At 50.4% G+C, this 22,805-nt stretch overlaps 1 protein-coding gene across 4 annotated transcripts; it reads right to left on the bottom strand.

Annotated features, from left to right (window-relative positions):
• Nucleotides 1–1,995: 1,995 nt before the first annotated feature.
• Nucleotides 1,996–20,657, bottom strand: LOC122754244 (putative methyltransferase DDB_G0268948). Of its 4 annotated transcripts, none has more exons than XM_044002486.1 (8): nt 20,086–20,653; nt 16,751–16,876; nt 12,364–12,476; nt 11,388–11,548; nt 7,991–8,204; nt 6,016–6,116; nt 4,813–4,950; nt 1,996–2,161 (listed from the first exon to the last, which is right to left on the bottom strand). In XM_044002486.1, exons 3-8 carry the CDS (start codon nt 12,472–12,474, stop codon nt 2,059–2,061), a joined length of 828 nt encoding a protein of 275 aa, XP_043858421.1. In that variant the 5' UTR covers nt 12,475–12,476; nt 16,751–16,876; nt 20,086–20,653; the 3' UTR covers nt 1,996–2,058. The 4 variants fall into 4 exon arrangements, with proteins under 4 accessions (XP_043858421.1, XP_043858419.1, XP_043858422.1 ...); XM_044002484.1 differs by having other exon boundaries at nt 20,074–20,653; XM_044002487.1 differs by lacking the exon at nt 16,751–16,876 and having other exon boundaries at nt 20,086–20,657.
• Nucleotides 20,658–22,805: the final 2,148 nt, after the last annotated feature.

Consider the following 22,805-nt stretch of genomic DNA (forward strand, 5'->3'; position numbering starts at 1 on the left):
ATTCAGGAGGACCTGAGTTCAAATCCAGCATCAGACCCTTAACACTTACTAGCTGTGTGACCCTGGGCAAGTCACTTAACCCCAATTGCCCCCACAAAAAACAGAAGAGATGGGGATAAAATCAGGATGAGGGAGGATGGGAGATGTCATTCATGCGACAGCTTGAAGAAAGAGGGGGACTGGGGCTGCAGTAAGGAGCAAATGCCTTCCAAGCATGGGAGTGGGGGAGACAGCCAGAGCCGAAGGCCTGGAGGCAGAGGAGCAAAGGCAAGACAAGAGGCTGATCCCCAACTGTTGAGTGGGGGCAGGGGCACTTTAAGAGCCAGTTTGTCTTGTGTCATCAGACCAAAAGGAAGCCCCTGGTGTTCCCAGGAGGAGGGGAATGGTCTTTCCATCAGCAATGAAGGAGGGGTGGGAGAGGGGACCCGTTATTAGGAGGTCGGTGCAACCAGACAAAGAGCGAGGGGGGCTTGAATTAGGGTGGAGGCCGTGTGAGCAGAGAGAAGGGGAGGGAGAAGCGGTGTGTGTGTCTGGAGCTAGGAGAGAAGCAGTGCTCTCCCTCTCCAAACCTCGGACCTCAGTGTCTGTGCCTTGAGGCGCCCGCTTTGGATCCTGTAAATGGATCCTCACCCGCTGGAAACCTCCCCCCCGCTTCCCTTGGCTACATGTCAGTGGAATTCAGTCAGGAAAAGGACGGATAACTTCGAAAAGCTATGAAATCAAGCCCTGGGAACCCTTCCCAGACCCAGAAGCCTCAGCCACGTGTGACCTCTAGGCAAGCCATGCCCGCAAGCCCCCAGTAAAGGCCAGGGCTTGAAGCGATCGAGTGTCCGCTCACATACTCAGCCCCCTTGTAGGGGCTAGTCTCCCCCGGGAGGTCGCATCTTCTCCTAATGACAGACTCAGACCTCTGGGGCCTATGAGACCCCAGCCTCCCTCTGCCACAAACATCCACGGCTCTAGCTCGAGCCTCCCCCTGCCCAGACACTAGCTACCAGGCAAGAGAGCAGCAGCCTGTGGCCTCCTCACAGAGCCAGCCACATCTTCAGCCACTTGCCCACAAGAGCCAGCTGTGCTCTCTCCCTCGTCCCCGACCTCCCACAATATGTGTGCAGCCACAGGCTTGTGCCCAGCTCTGTCCCATTGGGGGGAAGGAACCTCAAGCAATAAACCACAGAAGGTCTTTGGGCAAATCCACATGACCCGAGCTGTACTGGTGAGGAGAGAAACCAGGCCAGGATTGGAGTCCCCGGAGGAGCCAAGTTCAAACCCTGGGGCGCTGCTTCTGCTCTCTGTGACTGCCTCTCCCTCTCCTGGCCAATCGCCATGGCTCCTTTTGGTTTTAAATCCCAAGGATGGGGAAGGTAACGAGGGCCCCAGCTAAGAACGGTGGACGACCTTGAGGGGGGGTCCCCAGCACGTGGCAGTGGCTGGGGATGAGCAGGGACCGAAGAAGGCCAGATGGGCCAGCCAGAGGTGGCAACAACCAACAGGCTTCTCCTGCTCCCACACGGGTGGCTGCCTCGCTGTTCTCAGACTTGTCCTCGAAGCCCCCACAGGGGGAGAACACAACAGAGCTTGCACCTCGAGGCTCCTGGGCATTAGCTGCAAACCCCAGGCAGCCTCGATAAAGGACTCTTTTCTGCTGACCGTGGCCCAAGAAGGATGACAATGCGGTACACCCCACACCCCAAGAATCTCAGCCAATGAGCCAGTCACAGACTTGGAGTTAGCTGGCCTAGCTCCGATATTTGCACAGGGCGCTGCCTTCTCCCTGCCCCACAGTAAATACACCCGATCTGGACCTCGATCTTGGGACTTCTGACCCTGTGCCTGTGTGCCAGGGCAACCCTCTCCACTCAGCTTTGCTGATGGCTCAGAAAGGACAAATCTTATTGTATGAAAACCCAAAGTCTCTCAAGTATTTCATGTGGAGAAGAGCAGAAAGAATCCACCCGAGCTCCAAATTGAACAACGCATGACCCAATGCCAAGCTTCCTTCTTGGGATTCTATGCCTCTTTATTGGATCTGGAATTGGAGTTTTGTTCCTATGGAAACTAAGGAGCCACCTGCTCCGTCTTGCAAGCCAGAACACAAATATATTCAAGTGATATTGTTAATGGGGTTTCAAGAGAAGACACCTTCATGGTCTCCAAGAATCTGTAGAAACAAACACAAGGATAAAGTTATTGTTGTTAGGTGTTTCAGTGGGCAGCTTTCAATAACCAAAGTGAAACATGATGGAGGGATGAGGGATAGGAGTCTGAACCCTGAATTATCCTAATGTAGGACACTCCCATAGATGCTGAATGAACCATACTATTTCTTTTGTTTTTGGTGCTGTTGTGTTTTTTTCTACTTTGAGGTTTTTCATCACTGCTCTGATTTTTTCTCTTATAACAGGACTAATGCAGAAATAGGATTAATGTTATTATGTATATATATATGTGTGTGTATAGATATCTATATCTATATCTATAGATATATAGATATAACCTATATCAGATTACCTGCTGTCTAGGGGAGGGGGAAGGGAGGGGAGGGAGGGAGGGAGAAAAATCTGAAATTGTAAAGCATGTATAAACAAAAGTTGAGAACTAATATAGGACACTCCCGCAATCCCCAGCTCTCAGCAGAAAGAGGAAGATAATCCTGTCTTCTCTTCCTCCTCTTCCTCCAGGCCTGTCTCTAGCTATAAATACACATTGCCAAACTCGTCCCCCTGCCCATCCTCAGCCTTTCTCGCCACAACAGAGAGATGAGAATACAGCCTCTCCCCAAGGACCAAAAACCTACTGTTGGTGCCCTACCAAAGTCACTTCTGCTGCCTTTCTACCCTCCTAGACTTGTGGCTCTCTCTCACCTCTAGGATCAAATAGGAACTTGTTCGACATTTAAAGCTTCACAGTCTGACTGCTTCCATGTCTCCTTCCATGTAACTCCTCTCCATGCTTTCTGCCCAGCACTCTACCAATTGTGCCTGTACATGGTAGGCTTGGGGAAATAATATAGAGTGGTTTGGCCACAAGAGGTCTGGGGGTGGTGATTAGGTTGGTGCCAAGTAGAACAAAATTTGGATTTTCTAGATCAATACTCATTGAAGGTTTATGCGAAAGGCATAGATGGGCAAAATGGGAAGGATGGGGAATTAATCTGGCAGCAGTGGACAGAATGGATTGGAGAATGAGAATAAAAGCAAGAGAGACATTCTGAGGCTGTTTCAATAGTCCTGGAACAAGGATATGTAGAAGGAGTAGCAGTGGAAGGGAAGTGACACACAGGAGACAAAGTAAGAAGGGAATCAGCAGAACTTGTTGATTACAGTGGAGTGAGAGATGGAGAGAAGCCCACAAACTATAGGAAGCAGAAAGAGTTAGTTTGGGGAGAAAGGGAGTAAGCTCAGTTTTAGATACAGGGTGACTCAAAAGGCTGGAGAGCATAGCAAGTCTGCTTCCTCAAGGCAGGAATTTGAAACTGGATTGAGGCAGAGGGTAATGTATGAGATGCAAGGAATTTCTAACCCTAATTCAGACATTTGTCTGGGAAAAAAAAAAAGGTACCATTCAGCCCCAGTATCTTCAAATGCCTGTGGCCTCTCATTAGCTGACTGGATAGTATGTGTTCCAAATAAAAACTGGTAAAGATTCTTCTGGAGAGAACTACTTAGAGCTATAGTAAAACAGAATTATCAGCTCTAATTATGGAGAGAAAATAATTGGGGGGTTTTCCCTGATCTGAAACAGCTTTGCCCTCACTAAAATAAATAAATTGATAGATAAATAAAAATTAAAGGTAAAACCCTGGCTCTAAGGTTAAATATGGTAGAGCTCCCTCCTCCTACGAGGTAACATCTCAGCTAAAGATTGTAGCCAAAGCTAGAATTTATAAGAAGCCCTAGAACAGGGATTCTTAACCTGGAGTCCTTCAGCTTGGATGGGGGAAAAATGAGATCTTTGATTTCATTAACTTGAACTGAAATTTAGCACCTGCTTCCATTACTTAAAAGTATGCTTCTAAAAAGGGGTCCATAAGTTTCACCAGATTGCCACCCAAGGAGTCCATTTCACAAAAAAGTCAAGAATTTCTACTCCAGAGTAACAGGCCCAATAAAGGAGTACCTAACAACGGCCATGACAGTGGTAGAGCAACACATAACAGAGAATACATACCTCACAAGACTAGCAGGGAACACACCCAAGAAAGCCCGAGCAACCTTGCATCATCGTCAGACATAAGCTCTACCTCTCTGTATATGCCTCCTGGCCTCATGTGTTCCCCACAAGCATACCTTTCCTTTGATGGCATAAGAATCTGTGGGAGCACGGGCCTCAATTTCATATAGGGAAGAATGTTCTAATGCCGCTTTTCTTACAATGCTGTTCTGTTCATTCCCTTTGCTTTGAACTAACTGTGCCCTCTGACTGATGAGTAAAAGCAAACACACCGGTGAGGGCTCAAAAGCTATGCCTTTTTCAAGTGGACTTAGACGCAAAGATTCCCTTAAGCCTTAGGCATCTTTGTTGGGAGTCCCAAGTTCGATGTAGATCTATTGAGTTTAAGACGATACTGATCCAGCCACGTGCAGATATGAGTTCGGAGTCCAGAAGAAAGATCAGGTCTAGAGACACAGATTTGAGGGGTGATGGCAGAAAAAAAGGACTGAGGACCGAAGAGAAAGGAAAACCTGGAGGCAGAGACAAACTAGAGTGGTCTCAGTCATGCGAGGCGTGGCTGAAACCAGCACCATCATGTGCTCTGGATAGAGACTCAGTTCTGCTCTTGAGGTGTCCAGTGCCCCAAATGGTTCTTACCTTGCCTGAGTTTTGTTCAGAAGGGCTTCAGCCGCCTCTGGTTGGACACTCTTAAAAGTCTGGAACATGGAAAAGGACTGTAGAAATCCCATCAGGCCGGCAACTGTAAAGGAAATTTCACTTCCCTGAAAAGTAATTCTGCAGTAGAGAAAACAATCCATCAAGGTAGGTCTCTGTTTTTTGTGGAATAAGAAACACATGGCCCCAGAGCTTCACATTATAACATTTCCAAGGCACTTCAAGGTTTTCAGCATGCTTTACCACCTATCATTCCCTTTGACCTCACAACTATCCCATGAAGTAGATCCTGGAGCTATTAGTCCCATTTTACAGGTGAAGAAACTGAGGCTTAGAGAGAGGAAATAAAAGAGCCCTGCCTTAAGTCAGAGGATCTGGGTTCAAGTCTCCCCTCTGATGTTTGCTACCTGTTTGACAAGTAGGACAGGACATAATCTTTTATATCATCCAATGTAAGGGTTGGATTAGATGGGTTCTGAGGTCCTGCTCAGCCCCAGAGGAAAGATGACTGGAATAGGATCACATGGTTAATCAGCCAAGCGAAGGTTTAACCTTAGGCCTTCCCAACTTCAAGAGCAGCACTTGCTGCCTCTGTAGATGCTATTAAAATCCTGCTCACAACACAGAAAAAAAAAATCTATACTGTGCTTGCTTCCTGATGACACAGATGTCTGATTCTTACTGGGTAGAAAAACAACTGATTCTCCTCCAAAAATGATTCCAATACAAGCTAATTGTGCGACATTCCCTCTCTGGGCTCATCTGTAAAAGGGCCTGGGTCTAGAGAAGATCCCTTCCAGGTCTAGAATTCTCTTTTGATGGTGCAGCCCAAAAGATATTCTGTTGGAAGGTGGGGATGACAGTTCCTGGGTAGAAGAAAGTCTACAACCCTACCACATGTGGGATTTGGATTCAAATTCTCCCTGCAGAGGAATGATTTAGTCCATTCATGTTTATAAGCAAGGGATTGGAAACCCTCTTTGAGAGTTCTTCCAGCAGTGGGATTTTTCGTGTTAAGATCTTGTTAGTGTTTGCTCATAATTCTATACAAGGTGTCCCAAAAATCTTCATGAAGTTTTAAAATATTAAAACTTCTAGCTATTAAAACTTTAAAACTTAAAGCTTCACAAAGACTTTTGGGGTGCCTTGTATAAGAAAGGACTTTGGCAATGAGTTGTTTCTCACCTTTTTTTGTCTGGAAAAGGCACAAGATCAAATATCTCTTGGTATTGAGAGAGAAGGACATGTAGTTTTTCATTTGCATACTTATTAAGGACAGCTTGAGTCTGTAACAAGAAAACTCTGTTAAGACAGGAAGGGGGGAAGAATTATGGTTCATTCCCTGCAGGGGTTCTCAAAAGTAGTGCCCTGTAATGGTCTTCTGAGTCACCTGCAGTGCTGGACCAAAATAGAAGGCCAATGAAGATGTGGAGGGTTTGCAGGGAGAGGCAGATGTGGTCTGAAAAAGCCAGAAAATGGAGGCAGCCAGAAGTGACTTGACCAGGGTCACACAGCTAGTAAGTGTCTGAGGCAGAATTCACTCAAGTCCTGCTGACTCCCTAGAGCTCTAGCCCCTCCCCCAAGCTGCCTCTCTAAAGAAATCAGAGGAATCGTGATCCACAGCAGGGAAGGGAGGACCCACATGGGTGAAATCACAAACCACTCAAGGGGATGCCAAAGGAGAGTCTTTGGATGCCCGTTAACCCTGACAGTAACACGTTTTTTATAAAGGATTAAGGAAATCACACCATAGGCATCATAACAAATAGTAGTTGGTATCATCGGTGCCAACATTGATGTAGAACTTTCAGGGATGTAAAGTTTTACACAGTATTCATTTGAGTCTCTCAATTCCGTGAGGTGGGTGCCACTGCTATACCCCTCTTACAGATGGATAAACAGAGGCAGACTTGAGGTTAAACATCACACAACTACGAAGTGTCTGAGGTAGAATTGGTACTCGGGTCTCCTTGAGTCCAGCTTCCGTGCACAATCCATTGTACCATCGGGAGGTCTCAATAAATAATTCTATATGTGGAAGCAAAGTTATTGGTGTGGCAGGTGACTATAGGCCAGGGGTTCTTAACTGGGGGTTCACGGATAGACTTTAGGGTGTCTCTGAACTGAAACTAACTTCTCACTGAAATTTAGCATTTCCTTCCATGATGAATTTTTTGAAAAACCACATTATTCTGTGATGGCATCCGGAGGCTTCACCAGATGGCTAAAGAATTCCCTGGCACCTGCTGTAGATTTGGCATTTGGCAGAAAAAAAAAAAAGATTATGGGATCCCCTACATGAGCCCCTATAGCCATGGGTGGGGGGGAGGGGGAAGGAGGCAGCAGGTGCTGACCCCACCAGGTGCTGACAGGCCCCACCCAACATTATACAGCCCTTATGCTGTGGTGGGGCTAGCCAGGGACTTGTGCACTGCCCACATCCTTGTGCATACCCATCACCCATAGGAGGGATAATCACACCCAGTTTTATCCCTGCAGCCCATCCATAGGGAAGGGAAAGCAAGAGTTAAGCATGCACACAAGCCTATGGCCTCTCCCAGAAATGCCCTGGCCCGGCCCAAAGCACCCAGCCCTGCAAATAAACAAATGGTCAGCTCCGTGTCAGCTCCAGCTGGAAAGGGAAACAAGATAAGCGGATGTTTGGCAAAGGCCCACAAACCACTGTGCCATGGGGAAGGGGCCAGCCTCCCAAACCCTTGTTATTAACAGTTTGGGCAAAAGAACATTCAGAAGATAAACCTGGTGCAACCGCTTTCAAGGAAGGGCCTCCTGAGGCCCAGCCCAGGTGCCCGATGGACAGCCTTGGAGCAGCAGCCCCAGCCCACATCCCTGTTCCTTCCCGATGTGTGGCTGGCTGGTGGTCTACAGAGTATGCCAGGGGCCTGTTCCTTTCCAGTGACTGCAGCATGGTAGAGCACAGGCAGGAGTGGGGAGGGAGAGCAAGCTTGGAAGCCAGGAAGGCTTGGGTCCTGCTTCAGATAGGACCCTGGTTGGGGGAGCCATTTTAGCTCTCGAGGCTCAAGGCAAGTTTCCAAGACCAAACTGCAGAGAAGGTGCCAACTTTGATTAGCGAAGGGAGTTTCCCTGTCTGGGAGTCCTCTATGTTAGTGAAATCCCAGGTGTAGTTGCCAGTACCCACCTCCCTGAAGATCTCAGTGAGAGCTTCAGAGCAGTGGCCATAATGAATCTTCATGTTGGGGCTATAGGAGCTGAGGCTCACGCAGCCCCGTGGCTTCAGAACTCGCGCTAGCTCTTTCAGGAAGGGCTCTATGTCAAACCAGTGCGCCGCGGTGAAGGCAGTGAGCAGGTCCACAGAGCCGTCCTCCACCGGGAGGGCTTCTGCCGGGCAGACACTGTGGAGGGAGACAAGGCCAGTGACGACCACAGACCAGGAGGGCAACACGAGCAGCCACGGTCAGCCGGCCTCTCTCTGATCTCTGTCTCTGTCCCAGACACACACACACACACACACACACACACACGCACACACATAGAGACACACATACATACAGAGACATACACACACACAGACACACGCACACACACAGACACACAGAGACACACAACACAGACACAAGACAGATGCGCACATACACACACACAGACACACATACGCACAGAGACACACAACACAGACACAAGACAGACGTGCACATACACACATAATCAGCAGCCGTTCCCTGACCTGCCAACACACGAACATCAGTTCTCTTTCCCCCCAGTCTCTGAAGGCAGTACTTTCCCAAGCACGAATGCAAGAGTCAAAAACCCTGAGTTTCCACCCTCGCTTTGCTGCTTATCAGTAGTGACTCCTAATCTGGTCACTTAGCCTCAGTTTCCTTATCGGTAAAATGGGTTTGCTAAGGATTTGGGCAGCCCACGTCACAAGATGGCTTCGACATCTTATCTGTGTGGTTCCGAGTTCCTTTTCCTCATCTTTGTCAATTTTGACCAGTGGATCCAGGATGGAGGAACAGGAGAGGGCATGGTAATGGGAGAAAATAATGGGGTTCCAGGGGACCCAGAGAGCCTGGCCTGACCTTTCTTAAGGCCAGCCCAGAGTCAGGAGAATTTCAAAGGAAACGTAGTTGCACCTTGGACTGTGAATGCAGACAACAGAAGTTAAAACCACACCTACCTGAAAGCTTTTCCCCTCAGAGGGTCTGCCCTCTGTACTCTGACATCAGCAGGCTCTGCTCAGGGACCACCCTCAAGTCCAGTAAACCAATAGATTTGAATGATGCTAGCCAATTAGCTTTGAGCAGTTGTGGAAGGGCCGCCTCTGCTCCTGACCGCAGGAAGCTTCCGCTCATGCTCTTGGCTTTAATGCTCAAGGAGGCAGGACACTAATTATTTTCTCTCTCTCCTCTATCCTAAGTAGGGCTTCTTAACTTTCTGAACCATGTGCTCTATCTTTACTAATATTTAATCTCCTTTAATAAATGCTTAATGCCCCAAACTGGTGCTTTAGCCTCTAATTTCTAAGTAGCAATATATCAGAAATCCCAACTAATTTTCCCTAAAACTTGGGACATCGGGCATCCCATGTAATTTTTCATCACCACAGTAACCATAGTGACAGGCCTCCAACAGTTGCTCACACGTTATATAGTGGGCGCTAAATAACTCTTTAAATTGAACAAAAGGAGAGAAGACAGCTGGGCTGTGGAGACACATCTACATATGTCATCCTTGCAGAAGGACTAGCTTAGTGATCTTGGGCGAATCAGCTTCTCTGGGCAGGTATCAGTGTTCTCTCATTTATAGAATGAGGGAGATGGATTAAACGTGTCCACTCAATTAGACGTTAGTGGAACACTTTCTGTATACAAGGTCTCACCCCAGAAGCTGGGAATATGGAAGTGCAAATGACGGGTCCTGATCTCAAGCTTGATGGGGAGTGGGAGGGGGATGGGGCGACCTACAACAAGGAGAGATGCAAGGACAAGAAAAGTTAGGGCATGATGGGAGCCAAGACAAGATCCAGGCAAATTACTCCAGGAAAACTGGATGAGAGACATTGTCAGCTGGGGACAGGGAAAGAGGGGGTGGGAATTAAGGAAGACTATACACAAGAGAAGGTAGAGCCCTCAAATTGAGTCATAGAGGAAGATGGAAGGATTCTAAAATGCCAAACCACATGGCAGGAGACATGAAGTAATCAGTGGTAGATTGGGATGGCTCAAGTCCCCTCCGGCTCTAAATCCGCCCCCGTGGCCACCATTAAGGAAGTCACTGTCCTAGCTCGAGTTGCCATTGAGAGCCCTGGGGAAATCATCCCACTGGGAGAAGACCAACACCAGTTCAGCACCAGCAGGTCAGAAAGATTTCCGTGAAAAATGGTTAAAATAGACATGGTCTATTAATCCCCTCTGCTGTGCCCCCCCAGCTCACCCTCCCTGGGTTGGGTTTTCCAGGGACGATGACCTCAGGTTCAAGGCCAGCTCTGCACCCACACACCCAACACAGTGTTTCCACCCTAAATAGTTACCGGATCGACACGTTGGCTCAAAGCTAATGGCATGGAATAAGGAGTAAGAACAAAGGGTTTCCCCCCCAATAAACTCAGGGCACACTCCAGCACAAATGCACCCAGCATCCATGGGATGTGCCCTAGTAAAGACATAAGCATGACTAAGCCAAGTGACGCCTCAGGCATCAAGGGGCCCCCTTCTCTCCTTGCTGTCTTCCTTCTGGGCACAGCATCTTTGCCTCCCCTGGGCTCCTGGGACTTGGTGCTCTCTGCATCCGGACCTGCTTTCAGCCAGATGTGGTTACTACTGAGCGGGATGCCATCCCTGATGTGGGGAGGGAGGCAAGCGCTATCCCCTCTGCCCCCTTGGGAGAGGCCCAAGGCGAAAGGTGGACCATGATCCCCTCTCAAGAGTCCCCTTCTTCTTGAGGTAGAATTCTGCTCCAGTGCCCAGGATGCCTCCCTTCTCAGAGCTGGCTCGTTCTTTGGGGGGTGGCCGCTACCCCCTACTTATTTGGCTCCAGGGGCTTCCCGTTACCTCCAGGATCAAACAGAAAATCCTCCAGTTGGCATTCAAAGCCCTGGCCCATACCCACCCCTCTCTAGTTTTCTTACACTTTCTACCACCTCCCATCCTCTAATCTGGGGACACTGACCTCCTGGCTGTTCCTCGTGACACGCCATTTCCCTACTCGGGGCGTTTGTACTGGCCGCCCACCATGCTGGGAATGGTTTCCTTCCCATAGGAAGCCTTCCTCAGTCCCCCTAAAGTCTAGGATCTTTCCTCTGCAAATAACTGCCCATTTGTTCAGTCTATAGCTTGTTTGTAAATAGTTGTTTGTGTATTTTTCCTCCGTTAGACTCTGAGCTCCCTGAAGTCAGGGACAGTCTTTCGCCTTCCTCTGTGCCCAGCAGTGGGTGTTTAATAAATGCTCGTTGACCACTTCCCTATCATTCTATTGAGCCAATAGAGGAGCTGCTTCTCACCTCCTAAAGGAGTGAGGAAGTGTGAGACTGAAGCACCCCTGCCCCCACGGTCCCTTGAGTTTTCAGGCAAACTTACCAGTAAGAGACTTTGGAGGAGCTGTGTGTCTGCTTGGCCTGTTGAATCTGAGCTTCGCTGATGTCTGTGCCCAGGACCCGGGCAAAGTGAGGGAGCAGGACCTGAGTGCTCTGACCCGATCCACAGCCGACATCCACCGCTAGGTCGTAGGGTTTGGCTTTCTAAGGAAAGAGAGGGCGTTGGTCCCAGTCTGAGCCTCACAGTCACAGGGACCGAGGGAGAGCCAGGGAAGAGAGCACGAGGACTGGTGCCTTCCCTCTGAGATTCCTTCGGCCTAGCCTCCTTGGGGGCAGGTGCCATGCCTTTGCCTTTCTTTGTGTGCTCAGCACTTGTTGATTCATTGCTCCAAGGGGAAAGCAATGTGGAAATAGGGTCCAAAGGGCACAATGGGGGAACGGGAGGGGCAACAGTAAGGTCAACCTTGGTGTGGTGGAAATTGTGCTTGACCTGGAATTGGGAGGGGGGGAAGCATTTATATAGTACCTACTGTGTGCTAAGTGCTTTACACATTCTATCTCATTTGATCTTCACACCAACAGGTACTGTTAATTATCCCCCTTTTATGGTTGAGGAAGCTGAGGGAAACAGGGATATTCCCATCCAGGAAGTATTTGAGGCTGGATTTGAACTCAGATCTTCCTGACTCTGGTCCAGCATTCTATCCACTGTGCCACCCAATTCTCTACCCTCAGAGAGAGTTGGGTTTGAATCCTGCTTCCTCCCCTGGCTAGCCATGCACCGGGGCCTCGGTTTGCTCATCTCCTTTACAAGGCCCTTGTAAGGACTGTGCTTGGCACACTGTCCATCATGATGGGCAGTGAAAGCCTGGCACAAGGAAGAGTGGAGGTGGCAGGGAAGGGGATGAAATCCTTCCCTCTCCAAGCTTTGTTGCCCCCTCTTGCCCCTGTCCCCCAAAGCACCCTCCTCATCCCATAGCCGACCGGCACAGCCGTGCATCACACCTACGGCTTCCTACCTTCTCCTCCAAATAGGAGAAAATTATGTTGAGGAGCTCCTCGGGGGGAGGGAACCTGTGTTTCTGGTAAATGGCCGCATGGTCCTTCCCCTCAAACAGGTGGGCAGACATGACTGGAAGAGGAAAACAGTGTTGGTTCAGCCTATTGGTAAGTCGGTCATCGTTATGTCAGCCCGGGGAACTTGCCCAGACTGGGAAATGGGACTGAGTCATGGAGTCTGGGGGTGTTTGGCCTTGGGGAGGACAGAATTCCAGTGAACAGCATCGGCAACCACACTCAGAAGCGCCCAGTCCACTTCTGGAGAGCTGCAACAATGGAGAACTTCCATCCAGTAGACTCTGCCTCTGACACGTATCTTAGGCCTTCCTTGCTCAGGCAGAGCTCTGCCTCTGGGGGCAGGAAGGACGAGGTGAATCCCTCTTCCAGAGGAAGCCCTTCAAAGGCTTAAACACAGCAACTGGGTCCCCTTCCAGCCTCACTTCCTGGCTTTCAACCGGTCCCCATGTGGCCCATCCTCCCATCTTCTTCCCATCCTGGGTACCTCTAGCTACATGTGCTTTGGTTGTTCTATGGTCTGCATCAAACATACAGCCCAAGATCAAAAGTTTCCAAAATAATTCATAGTACTAATTATTGTAATAGAAAAAAGAAATTGTAGCAGGGAAGTTGCCCAACAAACAAAAGATGGCTTCTTAACATAATGGACATTGGAGTCCTGAAATAGCGAGTGAAAAGTTCAGCGATACATGGGAACACTTGTGAGAGAGGAGCAGAACTAGAAGAACGCCAGACATAATGAAGACGATGCCTCTTTGGGGGCAACCTTCAACTAGAGGATCCCCAAATGAACACGTCCAGGCCTCCTCCCTCTCCTGGTTCAACCCATCACCATTTGGTGACTACTAAGCTTGAGATGCCTGTTGGACAGCTCCACCTTCATATACCATAAGCATCCCAAAATCAATGGTCAGTCACCCAATTAACATTTATTAAGAGCCTACTATGTGCCAGGTGCTATGCTAAGCACAGAGAATGCGAACGCGCGAGCGCGCACAGACACACACACACACACACACCAGTCCTTGACCTCAAGGAGGTCACAAAATGCGCAAAAGACAGCTAAAAAGTAAGAGAAGTTGCAAAGTAGAGCAGTCAGGGGAGAACTATCCAAAATGAAACTCAGCATCTTTCCTCCTAAGCTTAGCCCTCCCCCTACGTCTCTATTTTTGTCCAGAGTTCTACTAGGGGAGGGAGACATATGTTAAGTGATTCCCAGAAATGGGCCGGTAGCCCAGAGCCCTCCCTGCATGTACCGTCACAGGGCTAAGTGTGGCCAGCTTTGAGGACAGAGGGAATATTCTTTCTTCTGTTCTTCACACTGTGGATCTTGAGGTGGCCCTAGATGGTGTCGGCCTTTATCTTCCAGGTTCACTTCCAAAGTTTTCTTCTGTTGTGGTTGTAGCCGCAAAATCCTCCAAATATCGCCCCCCTCCCCCAAACAAACCCTGCTTTCACATGGCTCACAGATCCAGAGCTAGATGGGACCTCAGAGATGTCTTCATGCACTACCTGGGCAATCCTCGTTTTACAAATGGGGAAGCCGAGGCCCGAGGAAGCCAAGTGTCTAGTCCAAGGTCACAAGGTAACACGTATCAGAGGAGAGATTTGAACCCAAATCCTCACACACCAGAGCTGACACTTTCTAACCTCCCTTATTCTGGATTTGTAGAGTTGATTTTTTGTTTAACCCAACAATTTTACATTGATCCCTATTCATTTTGTCTCACTTGAGTTAGTCCATCCATCTAGCCTAGCCTGTTGAGAATTTTGGCTCCTGGATCTGTTACCAAGCAGGTAGCGATCCATCCCAACTTTGTGCTATGATTCCAATCTGCATATCCAATTCATTGCTTTAAAGACCTTTAAAGTGCAGGACCAAGGTCAGCTCCCAGGGGCACCTGGCAGAGCCGAGTAAGTGTCAGTGCATCACAGTCTACTCTTTAGGTCTTGAACTGTCAAATGGCTTCTACCTACCACAGCCCACAGCTCTCTTCTCTGTCCGCAAGGACAGCGTCCAATTCACAAATACACACTAAGGGCCTACTGTGTGCCACATGCTGTCAGGTGGATCTTAGATTCTCCTGAGGCACACAGCCAGAGGTGAATGATGGAGGCTTTTGAGAGGCCAAGCAGAGAGAGTGCATTCCAGGCACAGGGGAGACCTTCAGGGAGTGTCAGGCCACAGACAAGCACTGCTTGAGTGCCTGCTGTATGCCAGGAGCTCCACTGGCCACGTGCTAGGGATCCAAAGGTGAAAGGAGTCCCGTCTTCAGGGAGCTTCCATTCCATGGAGTCCAAGAACAAGGTGGAACGTTCCCAAGAACAAGGTGGAACGTTCCCAAGAACAAGGTGGAATGTTCCCAAGAACAAGCGCAACCCAATGAGAGTCAGGAGAAGATGCCCCTCCCCGCTCCACGGCTGGGGAGTATCTTCAGTATTTCACATTTTGTACACATTACTTGGTTTGGCCCATTGCTCTTTCTCCTCTTCCTGTTTTCTTGGTTATAAGAGATGGTCATATGGGAGGAGAGAAGGGAGGGATGGGACAGAGGTGGATGTCAAAACTAAAGACCAATAAAAATTTGGCTTTCAGAAAAGAGGAACAGCTGGGTAGCACAGTGGATAGAGTGCTGGGCCCAAGGGTCAGGAAGACCCGAGTTCAAATCTGGCCTCAGACACTCCCTAGCTGTGTGACCCTGGGCAAGTCCCTTCACCCTGTCTGCTCCAGTTTCCTCATCTGTCAAATGAGCTGGAGAAAGACATGGCAAACCGCTCCAGTATCTTTGGCAAGGAAAACCCCCAGTGGGGTCATGGAGAGTGTGAGGACCAAACAGTAACAACAACAGAAAGAAAAACATGCACACAAGTAAATCATGTAAGGTAATTTAGGAAGGGCAGGGGGAGGCGTGGTCAGAAAAAGCTTCCTGGAGGAGGGGACGCCTGAGCTGGGCTTTGAAAGGAGGGAGTGAGAGTCTAAGAGCGGAGGGAAAGAAAGAACACTCCTGGCCTGGGGGAGGCAGTGCCAGCCTAGAAAGGCAAGGAGATAAGACAGGCCAGTAAGGACCTCATTCCATCCTGATAACAACCCTGGGCATGACCCCCATTTTACAATTGAAGAAACTGAGGCCGGATTTGACCTCAGGTCTTCCTGACTCCAGGCCCAGCTCTATCCCTTATGTCTACATGTCCCAGAACTTGGACAAGACTCCATCCATCTTCCTTCCTTTTTGGAAAATTGGGAGACTTGCCCTTTTCCAGGTCCACAGCACTTCTGCCACCTGTGACCTTTTGAAGGTTGCTGACTTCAGTTCACCAATCACATTGGAGGCAGACAGATAGAGCACCGATGCTGGGAGTCGGGAAGGCCGGAATGTGAAGTGACACCAAGGCTATGCCCCTCCAACCAAGGGGGCAAGCCAGACCCCTGGTTAGTAGCCTCCCTGCTGATGGAGGGTCGTGTGTATGAAGCACAAGAAAAGGTTCTTTTTGTAATCCACTTATATCCCATTCTCCATCCAAAAAGGTGGGGCAGGAAGCAAATAGTGGGCCACTTTTCAGACTTCTCAAAGTCCTCTCTGTCCTGAAACATTTGCTTCATTTGGCTGTGTCTCTGTTCTTAGACAGAGGGCTACAAATTTATTTTTTAAAGATATTCTATGGGGCAGCTAGGTGGCGCAGTGGATAGAGCACCAGCCCTGGAGTCAGGAGTACCTGAGTTCAAATCCGACCTCAGATACTTAACACTTACTAGCTGTGTGACCCTGAGCAAGTCACTTAACCCCAATTGCCTCACTTAAAAAAAAAATTCAAAAAAAAAAAAAAGAATGTTTAAAGATATTCTGCTAACTATGTTTCAATATAATTGGTGTCCTTTGTAACATGTGGATTTTGTTTTATGCATCTGAGAATATGACTGGGAGAAGCCCAGGCTTCACCAGAGTCCTGCTCAGGGGGGCCGGGATGCCTGCCCTACCTCAGTGGGGACTATCATTCAGTGCCCTCACTGCCCTCCATGCCCCATTACAGAGTCAGCCACTTTTTTATACCTTCCTATGAATTGCTCTAAATCAATATGTTGCTTTTCCCAAGAGGAGGATTGGAGCCCTAAAGAGCAGCACATCTTTGCTTGACAGACAAGCGAAGGGGGGAGGCTGGGAGGGCAGGAGAGAAGAGAAATAGTCCCAGAAAGGGAAGAGAAGCTGGTGGTGAGGCTGCAATCAAGACTTTGAAAGCAGGGAAGCAGTCTGGAGTTTATCAAAATACATAAGGTGAGGGAGGGCAGACTCTGGGGCAAAACCAGGTGGGCAAGTGGGAGTCAGGGCCTACCTGAGAGAGTCCCTGAGGCTCAAGACACACAGTGAGTTGGAGCTGAGAGGGTGAGAGAGTCAGGACAGAGCAGGTCAGTGATCCATACCCTCCACCCAGGAGAGCCGCAGGCCCTGCAGGGCTGAGCTGCAGTGGAGAAATGAGAGATTTATCACCCAGAGAGACAGATGCTTCCCAGCCCTCCTTTGGGCAATGGAGCTGACTTCTCGTTAAGGTAGGAATCAATGCCAACTCAGTTAACCTGGGCTCTGCAGGTGAGGACAAGCATTTGGAAACAGCTAGCTAAGGGGAAATGGGAGGAAGGAGGGAAATCAACCAGTGCTGACTGGCAGGCTCCCTGAGCATCAGCCCTTCCAGCCAATCAAAGGCTTCCTCCACCAACAAAGGAATTTCAAGCAGTAAAATCAATGAGCAGTCATAGGATGTAGTGTCCTGGAGTCAGCTCAGAGCAAGCTGAGACTCAGAGTGAGACTCTTGAGATGGTTGTTAAATTTCCAGGGTAAGCATTTACACTTTGGAAATCTGCAAATGCTACAAATTAGAACACTGTTTGTTGTTTTGTTGACTGTCTACACTGAGGAAGTGATGAGAAAATGCTGATAACAAAGCACAAACTTAAAAGTGTATCCTGCATACTGCTGGGGTTTTTTGGAGAGCTGGTTGTTAAATATGTGCCAATGCATTCCAGGCACAATAGGCTTTTGAGACATAAGTTGGCTGGTCCCAGTGCTCGGCTGTTCCCCTTCCTTGGAATTCCTTGCTTCCAAAGCCCCAAACCCTCAGCTTCCTGTTTACTTGAACAATTGATCTGTGATCTTGGGGACAAAGGTCCTCCCTCCCACAGAGTAGATCCCAATTCATCCAGGCCTCCTCATCTACTGTAGCTCCTGTGCCTAACCTTCCCATAAATCCTCCAGAGGGGATCCACTGGGCAGGTGAAGGGCCTTCCTCTCGACTCTTGGCATTGGATAGGCCCAAGCCCATCTCTACAGTGACCTCCTTTACACATAGCACTTAATGTATTAGGATTATTTGAGTCTGCATCTTATTCTCTTCACCCCAACTGTCTTCGGCCTTGTTGTTTGCACAACCCAAACCAGGCATCCAGAGAACGTACCCTGAAGAAGCAAAACCAGGCCTGGAACCATACTGCCCTGCTGGATGGGAGCTAACTACATCTGGGGGGCCCCATGCAGGCTGCTGGCCCCCACCCTCCTGCAGCCAAAGGCCTTCTTTTCCTCTCTTGCTTGGGCAAGACAGATTCACCAAATGCTTCATCTGCACAACATGAATAAGGAGAAGAGGAGAACAGAAGCTCCTTGCGGGGAGACTTTGTTTGGATTCTTGCTCCCAGAGGCTTAGCACAGTAAGGGCTGAATCAATATTTTCATTCATTCATTCATTCTGATCTTGTCTTAGACTTCTCATTGTATGCTGTGATAGGGAAGCGGTCAAATCTTGTTCACTTTGCACATTCTTGGCAGTAACAAAGAATTATCGAATCACTGGAACTTATTATGGAACTATCCTTCCTTCCTACCTTCCTTCCTTCTCTGTCTCTCTCTCTTTCTTGTCTCCTCATCTAACCCAGGCTGGAAGTACCGTTGCCCCTCAGAGTTCCAATGCTCCCACCAAATGGCTCCGTTGCCCACCTGGGCTGTGGCCCCTCCTTAGGCAGCTGGTTGCCCTCTTCTCCCCGGGGATGCCCCATCCTGGTGCCAGACTTAGTGAGGACGCCTGGTCCATTTCAGCCCTACTACACCTCAAACCTCTGAAACTCTCACGATTCAGCAGCCCCACTTTCCCCAGCAGCAGCAGCTACAAGCATGCCCTGTCACACTGGGTTCTATTCATTTTTCAAATGAAAGTGAATTTAATTTCTCTAGGAGTTCGAGGCTACACAGGAAAACTTGGCCCACGATCAAATGATTCCCCTCTCAGAAGGGAAGTGTATAATTCCGAAAACTCATTTAAAAAACAAAAAAGGGGGGGGGACAATTGAGGACCCTTAGAACTTGCCACACTTCTCTGAACACTGTATGTTATACTAACAGGGTGGGAAGAAATGTATTCAAGGTTTCCAGCGCACAAAGGAAGCAGGGGTTTAGAGGGGTTCCAGTGGTAGTTTTCTTTTTTTTTTTTGAGAGAGAGAAAGAAGGGGAGAGGGAGAGACAAAGACAAAGACAAAGACCCAGAGAGACACAGAGGAAAGGAGAGAGAGAGAGGGAGACAGAGACAGAGACAGAGACAGAGACAGAGAGGAAAGGAGAGAGACAAAGACAGAGAAGGGAGAGGGGAAAATAGAGAGGAGAAACAGAGAGGAGGGAGAGAGATAGGAGAAACAGACAGAGAGAGAGGGAAAGAGGAAAGAGACAGACACAGAGATGGAGAGACAGAGGAAAGGAGAGAGAGGGAGGGAGAGAGGAAAGGAGATCTAGAGACACAGAGACAGAAAAGGAGAGGAGGGAGGGAGGGAAAGAGACAGAAAGGGGAAGGAAAGAGACAGAGAGGGAGGGAGACAGGAGAAACAGAGAGACACAGAGGGACAGACAGAAGGAGACAGAGAGAGGGGGAGGGAGGGAGAAACAGGGAGAAACAGAAAAGGAGAGAGAGAGGGAAGGAGAGGGAGAGATAGGAAAAACAGAGAGGGAGGGAGAGAGACAGAGACGGAGGAAGGGAGAGAGGAAAGGACAGAGACAGAGAGAAAAGGAGGTGGGGAGGAAGGGAAAGAGACAGGGAAGGAGGGAGACAGGAATGGAGAGACAGAGACAGCAAGAAAGGGAGAGGAGGGAGAGAAAGAGACAGAGGGAGGGAGAGAGAGCCAGGGAGGGAGGAAGAGACAGAGAGGAGAAACAGAGAGAGAGGGAAGGAGAGAGGAAAGGAGAGAGATCGATAGAGACAGAAAGAGAAAAGGAGAGAGAAGGAAAGGAGACAGGGAGGAAGAGAGACAGAGAGGAAGGGAGAGACAGAGAAGAGAAACAGAAAAAAGACAGAGACAAGGAGGGAGAGAGAGGGAGAGACACAGGAAAGAGACAGACGCAGAGAGAACACGCAGGGCGGGGAGGACACTGACATTCGCGCTGACTGCGGGCACACGCGCCGCACTTCCCGTCCCTGCTGGGCACCCTGGCCAGCCATCGGAGCCTCGGCCCGGCTGGCACCAGGGGCCCCATAGCACACGCCCCATCCCGGTGCCATCGCGGACCATTACAGAGGAGGGGGGTGAGCGAGCGGGCTCCCCGAGCCCGTGATCCCGGACCAAGGGCCGAGAAGAAGACAGAAGAGCCCCATAACCCGCGAGCCCCAGCCCGGGAAGCCAGTACCTCGGGTCCCACCTCTTCCAGCTGCCGAGTCCGGGTGAGCGGAGCGGCTGCTCAGGCCAGGAATCTCCGGCGATCCCTCCCGGGAGGGCGGGCAGTCCGCCGAGCAGCCTTCGCAGCCTTCGCAGCCTTCGCAGCCTTCGCAGCTGGTTGGCTGCGACGTCCGTCAATCCGTCCGGTCTTTGACCGGCCCCAGTAGGGAGGAGCTGGGAAAGGGGGCGGGAGGCGCAGGGGGCGCTGGGGAGCAACCGCCCCACCTTCTGTCCAGAGAAGCGGTCCGGGGCTGCGCGTGGTCCTCGCCCTGCAGCCCCCGGGCCCGGCTTTTCGCGTTTGCTGAGAGGACGCGGTTTTGATTGGGGGGCCGGGCCCTCTGCCACCTTCCCTCGGGCCGAGGCAAAGGTCTATCGATCCCTTGGAGTCCAGCCGGGGGAAGAAAAAGACCTGAGCAGAGTGACCCGTCACCCCCTGACTCTCATTTGTCCGAGCTGCACGGTGGGTGACCCTGGGAAAATGTCCTTAAGCTGGCATGAGTCAGCAACGTGGCCCAGCGGCTGGAAAAGCCAGTGCGAGCTTGTGTCTCGATTCCCTACCTACTCACTATCTCTGCCCCTTGGCATAGTCCTGTGTCCCCAGAGCCCGCACGACAGGGCGAGGCTCATTAGGCAGCCGGATGGCTCCCAGGGGCTGTGGCTGCCAGGCAGGAGCAGGGTGCACCCACAGAGCTGGGGCTTTGGCCATCCAGGAGCGGGACGGCTGAGTCATGGACAAAGTGAGGTGCCGGTCATTTATTTCCTCCCTAGGATCGGCGACATTAGCTAGAACCACAGTCAGCACGTGCTTCAAGCACTATGTGCCTGGCACTGTGCCAACGCTCCGGATACCAATCAAGGCAAACCCTAGTCCCTGCCCTGACGGAGCCCCCATTCCCAAGGGGGAGAAAACAGGGTACCGGGTACCTAAGAGAAATAAAGGCACTGAAGAGATGGAGGCGATGTCTGCATTCCCTGCACCCGGCCAGGATCTCACAGACCTGCATGCTACGCCTGCCTCCATGTCCCAGGAAACTCTTGGCACGCTCCCTGCCTACTGAGCCCTCCCCCATGGCCCTTTCCAGGCCTTCCCCACTGCCAACCCCACTCCCCACCCCCGCAGGAGCTCCTTCTCCAGAGTGTGACAACAGCACCACCTGCCGCCTGATCCCGCTGGGGCCAGTGCTAGGTTGTCCAACCACAGGGTCCTCAGGGGCCACCTTCTCCCTTCATGGAGGGAGAAGGGACGTGACTTAGCCCAGGGTGCGCAGCTGGCTCATAGCAGCGCAGGGACAAGAGCTCGGCTCTTCAGAATCCTCCAGTCCAGTGTTCTTGCCACAGCCAGGCCTGGGGCCAAGCTTGGGGTGGGGAAAGAGTCCTTGGTCAAGCCTCTCCCAACAGGAAGGTGTGGGAAAGAGGAACAGTAACCTCTGATCCCCCCACTGCCCCCCACCCCCAGCCCTACTGGGTCAGGCTTAGCCCAGTGTCTTCCCACCACACTCCTCTTCATTTATTAGGCACCTACAGTGTGCTAGGCAGGGAGGGAAATAAAGAATGCCCAACTCCAAGTCATGGGACCTGAGTGAATGCCGGCTCACTCCCTCACACCTCTGGGCCTCAGTTTCCCTCGGTGTAAAATGAGGCAGTTGAACCAGACAGCCCGTAAGGCCCCTACATGTGACCCTATGAACTGAACAACAGGAAGCAGCACGGCAGCCAGGAAAGAGTCCTTCATCTGTCAGGGGAGCTGGGTTCAAATCATGCTTTGTGCCTGAATCTTTCTGGGTCTTTCTTCATCTACAAAAGGAGAAAGGTGGACTGGGTAAGACCTCCAGGGTGATCTCATACACCTTGTATGTGGTTATCTGTGGATGTTAGCTTCCTGAGTCCTGAGTTCCTAGTCTCAGCTCCTAGGATGGTGCCTGGCATTTAGTAGGTGCTTAATAAATGCTTGTGGAACGAAGTTGACATTTAGGAGATGGAAGAGTCTGTGAGAGCCTGGCCCAAGAGCCCATGAACCCAGTGAGACTGACCCACTGGGAAGCCAGAGGAGCAGCAATCATAAGTGGAGGGACTGGAGGATTCAGAAGCCGCCTTCGCTCCACATCCAAATGCCAGCGCGGTGCCGCTACTGGGCTGCAAAGGCAAGAGAGAGAACCTTGACTTCCAAGAGGGGAAACTGAGGCAGAAGGGGGTGGGGTTGGGAACCTAGAGTGCCAGAGCTGGCAAGCAGGAGTTACAGGGGAGAACATACAAATGGGCTGCCCTCTGCTCCAGCGGAGGGAGTCCTCCTGGTGCCCTCCCGGGAGTCTGCAAACAGCTGGCACTGAAATAGCACTTTACAAATATGAATGTCATTTGCTCCTCACAACGATCCTGGGAGGGAGGAGCTATTGTCATACTCATTTGACAGAGGAGCAAACAGACAGGCAAAGGTCGAGTGATTTGCTCAAGGTCACACTTTGTAAGTATCTGAAATTGGATTTGAATTCGAGCCCTCTTGACTCCAGGTCCGGCGCTCACTCCGCCCGCCAACCAGCGGCTCATCCAGGAAAAAACTCCGCCTCCCTGAGGTGTGCAGACGCAAGTCCTTTCCCTTTCGAAAGGGCTCGGAGCTCTCTGGGAGATGGAGTCCCTTCGGCAGTGCGCGTGCGCAGTGCGAGGCGGCTGCGCGTTTTCTGGCTTCTGGACTCCATTTCCCAGAGT

The sequence above is a fragment of the Dromiciops gliroides genome, chromosome 4, assembly GCF_019393635.1.
Source record: "Dromiciops gliroides isolate mDroGli1 chromosome 4, mDroGli1.pri, whole genome shotgun sequence".
Classification (NCBI taxonomy): Eukaryota; Metazoa; Chordata; class Mammalia; order Microbiotheria; family Microbiotheriidae; genus Dromiciops; species Dromiciops gliroides.

What these genes read in the sequence shown, in the direction of transcription:
- LOC122754244 (XM_044002487.1), bottom strand. Translation starts at nt 12,474, where the DNA reads ATGTCTGCCCACCTGTTTGAGGGGAAGGACCATGCGGCCATTTACCAG. An exon ending in TCCTCCAAAGTCTCTTACTG is followed by an intron (nt 8,205 to 11,387) that starts GTAAGTTTGCCT and finishes CTCCCTCCACAG; the next exon opens with TGTCTGCCCGGCAGAAGCCC. An exon ending in TCACTGAGATCTTCAGGGAG is followed by an intron (nt 6,117 to 7,990) that starts GTGGGTACTGGC and finishes TTCTTGTTACAG; the next exon opens with ACTCAAGCTGTCCTTAATAA.